This window comes from Coptis chinensis, chromosome 8, assembly GCF_015680905.1.
Source record: "Coptis chinensis isolate HL-2020 chromosome 8, ASM1568090v1, whole genome shotgun sequence".
In the NCBI taxonomy this organism is placed as follows: Eukaryota; Viridiplantae; Streptophyta; class Magnoliopsida; order Ranunculales; family Ranunculaceae; genus Coptis; species Coptis chinensis.
In genome coordinates, this window is record NC_141463.1 from 72,024,514 (window position 1) to 72,033,803 (window position 9,290).

The following is a 9,290-nucleotide window of genomic DNA, read 5'->3' on the forward strand; positions in this document are numbered from 1 at the left end:
TCCTCATAGATATATATATTAAATTATATCTGATATCTATATAAATCTAATCTAAGTTGATTCCAATTAGGAAATTACTACTCAAAGATACTGATTGATCCAACGATATATAAATCTAATCCAGACTCACTGACTATTGCAACACGGAATGGTAGTATGTGTCTCTGGCTGTTGCAACACGGAATGGTAGTACATGTGGTAGAGTTTGTAAATTAGCAGCTACCTATTCAACCATTCAACTTTGTACTAGCATATCAGCATATACATGTTTTAATTTGTGTTTTATGACAGGATAGATTTGATATGATCTGTAGTGGAAGGGACAAAATTGAAACCCCATAACAGGTACTTTTTCAACAACAGGTAATTTTTGTCTCCAAACAAGTAAGCCATAATTTTTAACGTATGAATTATTCAACCAGATATTCCTGTAATTTAAGCTGAGGACCACATCATTTGAAAGCTGGTGTATCCTTGAGTTTATGAACTGGAAAAGAAACATACCGACTTTTCATTCAGGATGTATGTCCTCTCTCTAGCTTAAAATTTTGACATGCTCTGTATACATTATCCATTCTCACACCTATAAGTTGCAAGTAGTATTAACTTATCGAATCGCTCATACTATAATAAACTTTGAACGTCAGCTGAGGAGGTTCATTTGTCATAGCGTAAAATCTTAATTTGTGTGCCTAAAGGCTAATGGGCGTCTTATTAGTCAGGGACAAATTTAGTTTATAATGCATTGTACATTTTATCATACTCTGTTGTCCCAGCATAATAATAACTGCATTAACCAAAAAGTTATGACCCGTCAAATTAGAAAGCCAATGTTGGAGATAATTGTACCGATCTAATACTAGAAAACTCAATTTCCAGCGAAGAAAGGAAGCAATGTTTTTAGACTATGCTGTTTTTGTTTCTTTTGCAAGATGAACTTTTTCTATAATTTATCATTTGGATTGCAATGTTGAAGTGTTCCATTGTGTATCTCTTGCGATCCGTGTTCTGAAAAATGCTAGGTTGTAGTTGGGCAAAAGGGAAGCAATCTTTTTAGACTATATATGCTATTTTTGTTTCTTTTGCGAGACGAACATTGCCATTATTCAATTCTTGCACTTTCTTTCTTTGCCTCTTTTATGCTTTTAGACCCTTTTGCTATGCACACTAAAGTATAATACATACGTGTAACTTTGGTAGAAGTTCCAGTGGATCGGAACTCTTTATATTTTAATTATACAAAAGTCGATAACTCTAATTGGAGGTACTGGTGACATGGTTGCATTTTGCACGACTTCGAACCTCCCTTAATAGTTGTTCCTGATCATAGTTGTATACCACTTTCATTTATTTGTTGCAATTTTCTTATCAATGTTTGATTATTAGCCATGGATAAGGCACCACCTGCAAGTGCATTTGATATTTCTATTGTCAACGCACCACCTAAATCTACCAATGAACCTACTACATCTATTCAGGTATTTGAAGTTCCTTTTTCACATTTTGGTTATGTTTGATTCTTACATGATTTCAAACTTTTAAATTTTGTAACAAAGAAAAACTCTTTTGTTAATTTGACAACGTTCTCATTTAATATTTTATGCGGCTTTTCATGTACTTGCATCATACAACAAAGAGAATTTTATTATATAAATCGAGTACGTGAGCATAAACAACGGATCATTGTCCATGTGCTTGCTACCCTTGCTAAGGTATGTAACATATATACGTTCATTATATGCGGTTGTTGTTTACTGCCTTCTGATGGTTATGTTTTATCAAATATAAAATGCAGGTTTTGGAAAAACAAGGAAATGAAGGCCATCAAGTCCAATCACCTCCTGTGCAAAATGAGGTTGTAGTTACTCCTTCACAATCCACTCTTAATGTTAGTCCGACCAATGCTTTTACACTCTCTCAGCCTTCTCGGCGCAAGTTGACCCAACGCAATAGAAGAGAAAGAGAGCTCATAAGTGGTAGAAGCAGCAAGCGAACAAGAAGGAACTTAGAAGCAGGCCGTCAAAATTTATACATGTGTCCATGTCTTCCCATATGTAAGTTTCATTTCTTTGTGTATTTTCTATAGCATTGTTTTCAGTCAAAAATATTTTCATTCCTAGCCCATTATGATTTTTTTTTCTACATGTTAGTGACACCCAAAATGAAATAGAAGTGGATGATCTTAGTGTTAGTCCGACCAATGCTTATACACCTTCTTAGACTTCTCGACGCAAGTTGTCCCAACACAATAAAAGAGAAAAAGAGCGCATAAGTGGTAGAATGAACAAGCGAACTAGAAGGAACTTAGAAGTAGACCTTCATAATATTCCAGTATCAATGTCTTCATATATGTAAGTTGAATTTCATTGTGTTTTATATAGCATTGTTTTCAGTAAAAAAAAAATCATTCCTAACTCATTAGGATTTTTTTTCCTACATGCTAGTGACACCCAAAGCGAAATGGATGTAGATGATTATTTTCAGCCTCTTACAGCTGGTGTCAATATGGCAGAACCTGCTAATATGCACAACAATGTCCGCCATTATCTTGGAAAGATGGATGTGGAATGCTCCTTTTAATTTGTAAAGCTATGCACTGGAAAGATGAAAGGCTAGCAAATACATCAGTCAAAAGACCCTTTTTCGGGATGTGTTTCAAACAAGGAAAAGTCAGTCTTCCTCTACTTAGTCTATTGCCTCCTGCGATTCAAGATCTATATGATGGTAGTGACGCCAAAGCCAGGTCATTTAGACAACATCTTCGTCAGTATAACTTGGCTAATGCATTTACGAGTCTCTGTTGTCAACCCGATGACCAAATATTCAGCGGTAGCGGTCTTATTCCATTCAGCGTTCATGGTGAATTACTCCATCAAATTGGATCGTTACTACCAAAACCTGAGAAAGATCCGACTTATGCTCAACTCTATGTTTATGACCCAGCTAGTGCCCTTGATGTGAGTCATCGCCGAAATCCAGAATTAAGACATGATGTTTTAGATGTCATTCAGAGTACACTGTCAGATTGTAATAGATTTGCTGAAAAATTCCTTCTAGCATATGATATATTGAGTGCTCACGTAGCTGAGGAAAATGATGTGGCAGCTTATCTCCATTATAATACATCTACTGACCGACAACGATACAATCTTCCTTCAACAAATGAAATTGCAGTTGTTATACCTGGGGATGGAATTGAAATCAGAAGCACAAGAGATATCATTCTTCATTATAGATCAGGCAATGCACTGAAGTGGATTGATGAATGTAATCCCGCTTATCTACCCCTGCATTATCCTTTGTTTTTTCCTCGGGGTGAGCTTGGATGGTCAACCGAAATGAAATTTTATGATGTCAATGACGATGATTCGAGGCGATTGACTCAGATGGTGTTCTATGCATATCATTTGTTTGAACGCCATATTGAATATTCAGCAATACTCCGTGGTGGAAAATTATTTTAGGAGTTTTTGTGTGATGCTTGGGCTTCTACTGAGCAAAATCGGCTATACTATCATTATACCCACCAAAAGGATCTTCATGTTGAAGTGTACATAAGTTTGACAGATTTAGATGAGGGTACGGATCCTAATCAAGTTGGTCAGCGGTTTATTTTGTCATCATCGTTGGAAGTCCAAGGTACATATATGAGATCTTTCAAGACTCGATGGATATAACAAGTTACAATAAGCATCCAGATATATTCCTTACGATGACGGCTAATCCTCACTGGCCAGAAGTGCAAGAAACCCTTTGGAGAACCAAAATGCGTTTGATCGACCTGATATTCTTGCCCGTATTTTCGAACTGAAGAGAAGAGCTTTAATGAAATTTATCAAGAAGAAAAATGTGTTTGGTCGTGAAGTAGCTCATGTGTACACCATTAAATTTCAGAAGCGTGGCCTCCCGCACATGCATGCACTCTTTTTCCTCAAGCATGAAGATAAAATTCGTACCGCAGCCCAAATTGATCGAATTATATCTGCAGAATTTCCTGACCCAGATAAGGATCCCTTGCTCTTTTATACAATAAAGAGGTGTATAATCCATGGACCGTGTGGTGTTAAAAATATGAACTCACCGTCTATGGAAAATGGCAAGTGCACAAAGCATTCTCCACATGAGTTTACAGACCCGACAACCATACAAAAAGACGGTTATCCACTTTATATGCGTCGCAATACGGGACGTGTCTATATGGTGAAAGACAAAGAGGTTTACAATAGGAATGTTATCCCATATAATCCACAGTCGGTGAGGATGTTTAATTGTCACATTAATGTTGAAGTGTGTGGGATTACAATATGTTAAGTACATCCATAAGTACATCTACAAGGGCAATGACAGAACAACAATGGTGTTGGGGCTTAAAAATGAGATTAAACAAATTACATTGATGCCATATATATTGGACCACCGTAAAGCAACTTGGCTTAACTATTTGGGTTTTCCTTATATGAAGAGTTTCCAACTGTTGTAAGGTTATCTCTTCACTTGCCAGGTGTTTAACACTTGATTAAACAAATTTCATTAATATACTATTAAGTTATACGTACTGGAATGCCATACTGTTAAATTATGATTTGTTGCCAGGTATGCATCGTGTTGTGTTCAACCGAAGGAACCGATGGAGAATATTCTTGAGAGGGCGAAATGACAAAAGTCGAGTCTCACTTCATTCTTCGACTGTTGTGCTTCAAATCCAGATGCTCGGGCCTATACTTACCGAGAATTCCCCGAGCACTTTGTTTGGCACAAAACAGAAAAGATATAGACTAAAAGAAGCAATGGTTATGCTATTGGCAGGATGTATTTTGCCAAGCCCAACGAGGCAGAGAGGTTTTACTTGCGTCTACTATTGACCATCGTAAAGGGCCCAACCTCATTTGAGCATCTTTGCAAATTTGAAGGCATTCCTCATCCAACATTCAAGGTTGCGTGTGTTGCACGTGGACTTCTTGAAGATGATGGAGAGTGGATACATTGTTTAGAAAAAGCGGCGATAATGAATACTAGATATCAGCTAAGGAGATTGTTCGGCATTATTCTGTTAGAATGCAATCTAGTGCAACCACATCTGTTGTGGGATAGATTCTCAACAAGTATATGCGACGACCTAGCACATAAATTATGAACTATCTTCAACATTCCTAATCCATCAAAAGAGCAGGTGACAGATATTATATTAATGCCTCTTTCATGTAGCCTATATTATATTATTAATACACAATTTTCCTACAGGCGACAGATTACGGGTTGCATTTATTGGAGCAGTTCCTCATGGAATCTAAAAACAAAACTCTAGAAGACTTTCCCCCGATGTCCCGACCACTCAAAAAATGGAACAAAGGGATTGGAAATAGACTAATTTGGGAGCAACGCCAACTCCAGTTTGATTTACAAGATGAACAAATCAACCGTAACATTGATCATTTTAACAATGAGTACCGTGGTTGATTCAGTCATGCAAAATGCAGGGGGAATTTTCTTCTTAAATGGAGCTGTAGGTATAGGAAAGACATTTGTGTATAATACGATTGCAGCTAAATGTCATCATCTAGGACATATTGTGATTGCAGTTGCCTCATCTGGTATTGCGTCGCTTTTATTAGATGGTGGTAGAATAGCTCATTCAACTTTTTCTATTCCTTTTGATGTGTTGGAGAACTCTATGTGCGGCTTCAAAAAGGATTCGCTCCAAGCAGGTATGTTTAAAGAAACAAAACTGATAATTTGGAATGAAGTCTCGATGCAGCATAGGTTTTGTATTGAAGTAGTTGACCGTTCACTTCGGGATGTTTGTAACAATGAAAGACCATTTGGTGGAATCACTGTTGTTCTAGGTGGTGACTTCCAACAAATTCTTCCAGTTGTACCACAAGGTGAACGTGAGGATATTGTAGGTGCATCACTGAGAAGGTATTTGCTCTGGAAATAAGTTAATGTTTTATCTTTGGTGCAAAATATGAGATTATATAGTGACTTGCCAAAGAACGTGTTGTTCTCCAATTTCTTGATGGAGGTATTACTTAATTTCTTGAAAAAAATAATGCTTTTTGCTGACCATTTTAAATTATACACAATCACTCATCTCATATGCTCTCATTTGAGATTTTCAGGTTGGAATGAAACCAAAAGAAAGTGTTCAATTACCGCCAGAGATTCAAAATTGTAGCAATCTTCATGACTTGCTAAATAATGTATATCCCGATCTAAGTGAGCAGTATGAAGCTGACCCATATTATTTGACCGAGCGGACTATCCTTTCAGCACGTAACGATGATATTAGCACTATAAATGATACTGCACTAGATATGTTTCCTGGGGAAGAAATTGTTTGCTTAGGTGTTGACAAGTTAGGCGCTGCCAGTGTTGTTGATAGTGGTAACGCAAATAGCTATCCGACAAAGTACTTGAACTCACTCGATCCTTCTGGGTTGCCTCCATTCAAGCTTACTCTCAAGAAGGGATGCCCAGTAATATTGCTGAGAAATATAGTGCCAATAGATGGACTTTGTAACGGCATGCGCCTGATGATTGTGTGCACAAAGCCACACGTGGTGCAAGTTCTAATCTTAACTGGAGAAAAAGCAGGGAATGTACGCTTTATCCCGAGAATATCATTAATGCCTTCGACCAATGAAATACCATTTCAAATGACCAGACAACAGTTTCCAATTCGATTGTCGTTTGCAATGACGATAAACAAATCACAAGGGCAGTCTGTTAAGTACGTTGGTATTGATTTGTGTAACCAAGTGTTTAGCCATGGTCAATTATATGTGGCGTTATCAGGATGCACTTCTTCAAAACGAATCAGTGTCATCCTCCCACCTGATTCTTCAAACCACACAACTAATATCGTGTATCCTGAAGTCCTGCTTTAGTTTGAGAGAAGGTGTATTTCGTAACTTTTGAGCTTTGATGTTTATTTCTCAATTTCTTTTTATACATATGGTTAGGAAATAAGGAACCCTTCATTGTATGTGAAGATTTAAATCTAGATCAGCTAACAACGAGTGTGAAATATTGACTGGTTTGCTAGATAGAGGAATTTGCTTTTTGGATATTTTTAGATAAAAAAAAAATACAATATTTGATAGGATAATGACTTCTTAAATTTTCTGATAAATGAATGAATTTGATGCATATGTTTATATAACAAAGGTCATCCTAATCCAAAACAATCTAAGTAGCATACACCCTCCATAAGCACTCAATATTAATTTTGTAAATAATAGTTATTAGATTTTTGTGTTTCTTTTGCAGCTTTTAATTTAATTAATGAATAAATGAATAACGTTATGACTCGAGTGGCGTAGCCACGGGCAAATTTCTAGTATATATATATATATAGCAAATGGTGTACATTGCTTGGTAAACCATATGCCATAAATGGTGTACATTGCTTGGTAAAAAGGCTATAGACAAATTCTTGATCCTGATTTGGAAGTCAATTTCTGTCCAAAGTCCAAACTTTGATGAGTATGTATTTACTCACTAAACTTTAATCTAAAGAAATAAATACACTTAGGCCTGGTTGTGTCAACCATTAGATATGATGTCAAAAATATCTATGGTGGGTAAGAGTTCGAATGTGTAACTACATTTGTAAACTTATCGCAAGGATTCACTAGGCGATATAGACATCCTAATTAACATTGTTAATCAGCGACTTTTTAATTTGTTTGTTTTGGCGGTCGACAATTTTTCAAAACATTATGTACCACACTACAACCATGATTAAGAACAACCAAAACAACACTTTTCTATACATACAAAACCATGCCAGTATGATTAGACATATATGGGGGATAATAGTTTATCAAGAAACCGACATGCATCTTATAGGTTTTGGCTCCAACCACCAATACTGATGTACTGTGATAATAAGCACCATGTGAGGGGTGCATTGCCCTTAACCTTCCCATTTGTGGAAGAACTACCTCACAATTCACTAGTTACCAAAAAAAAATCACAAACTTCATTTGTGGCAGTGTTAATGCTGACTCAAGTTAGCTCTTGTATCTACGTCTTAAAAGAGGAGTAATTTGATATGAAATTCTGTCCAAAGTCCAAACTTTGATGAGTATGTATTTACTCACTAAACTTTAATCTAAAGAAATAAATACACTCAGGCCTGGTTGTGTCAACCATTAGATATGATGTCAAAAATATCTATGGTGGGTAAGAGTTTGAATGTGTAGCTACATTTGTAAACTTATCGCAAGAGTTCATCAGGCGACATAGACATCCTAATTAAAAATTTTAATCAGCCACTTTTTAATTTGTTTGTTTTGGTGGCAGAAAATTTTTGTAAAAATTAAAAAATATATTCTTTTATATTCTTATGTACAAACCATGTCTTCCGCTAATGAGGAAAAAGCCACACACATGTTCTAATAGAATAATATTCAAGGACACTTTACTGGATCACCACATAATTTATAACTCTAAGTCTCTAACCATTTTCCTCTAGTCTTTTGGTGGAGTAGGATTCACAGCAAGTATCCAAAAAACAGGACGACTTGAATTTGTCGAAGTCCATTGGTTTGAGTGGACTAGAACAGTACAACACTTACTTTTTTTCCCTAATCCAGTACAACGCTTACAAAGACTAGAAAATATATTTGCACGTGGTAATTATTTGTGTGTATGATTAGTGGTAGGGTCTCTCTCTCTCTCTTACTTTATTTGTGGTACGGTCTCTCTCTCTAAAACAAAATAGAACAACATATGTGGTTATTGACTTTTGTTTCGGTTTTTTATGGCTCAAATGGCTAACATTAGACGTGTCAAACTTTTAGATCTTGTTAGAACCGAGTAATAGCTCATGTGGCTAACTCAACCACACCACTTAAAAGTAGTAGAGATATCATTATTAATAAAATTATTGTTTTACAGGCAAAAAAAATTGTGCAACCGGTCAAATCAGATTTTGTATGATAGCAATATTCTACATGTAGAATATGCGGTTTTCATAACATTATGTACCACACTACAACCACGATTAAGAACCACCAAAACAACACTTTTCTATACATACAAAACCATGCTAGTATGATCAGACATATATGGGGGACAATAGTTTATCAAGAAACCGACATGCATCTTATAGGTTTTGGCTCCAACCACTAATATTGATGTACTATGATAATAAGCACCATGTGAGGGGTGCACTGCCCTTAACCTTCCCATTTGTGGAAGACAAACTACCTCACAATTCACTAGCTACCAAAAAAAAATTATCACAAACTTCATTTGTAGCAATGTTGATGTTGACCCAAGTT

General features: G+C 36.2%; 1 protein-coding gene and 1 long non-coding RNA gene across 3 annotated transcripts; both read left to right on the forward strand.

Annotated features, from left to right (window-relative positions):
* The first annotated feature begins 535 nt into the window (after nt 1-535).
* LOC147482825 (uncharacterized) lies at nt 536-3,140 on the forward strand. Of its 2 annotated transcripts, XR_015204645.1 has the most exons (5): nt 536-1,478; nt 1,637-1,712; nt 1,796-2,054; nt 2,151-2,351; nt 2,445-3,140. XR_015204645.1 is itself a non-coding variant. In XM_086577545.1 (4 exons), exons 1-4 carry the CDS (start codon nt 1,456-1,458, stop codon nt 2,468-2,470), a joined length of 384 nt encoding a protein of 127 aa, XP_086433671.1. In that variant the 5' UTR covers nt 536-1,455; the 3' UTR covers nt 2,471-3,140. The 2 variants fall into 2 exon arrangements, 1 of the variants encoding a protein (XP_086433671.1); XM_086577545.1 differs by lacking the exon at nt 2,151-2,351.
* A 1,470-nt stretch (nt 3,141-4,610) lies between these two features.
* LOC147482826 (uncharacterized) lies at nt 4,611-6,939 on the forward strand. The gene is made up of 3 exons (XR_015205691.1): nt 4,611-5,170; nt 5,242-6,022; nt 6,120-6,939. It is a non-coding gene; the product is annotated as an uncharacterized LOC147482826 (long non-coding RNA).
* The last annotated feature ends 2,351 nt before the right edge of the window (nt 6,940-9,290 follow it).

Coding starts and splice junctions, on each gene's coding strand:
- LOC147482825 (XM_086577545.1), top strand. CDS start 1,456: ATGAACCTACTACATCTATTCAG. Junction 1,479..1,636: donor AACCTACTACATCTATTCAG/GTATTTGAAGTT, acceptor CATACAACAAAG/AGAATTTTATTATATAAATC. Junction 2,055..2,444: donor GTGTCCATGTCTTCCCATAT/GTAAGTTTCATT, acceptor CCTACATGCTAG/TGACACCCAAAGCGAAATGG.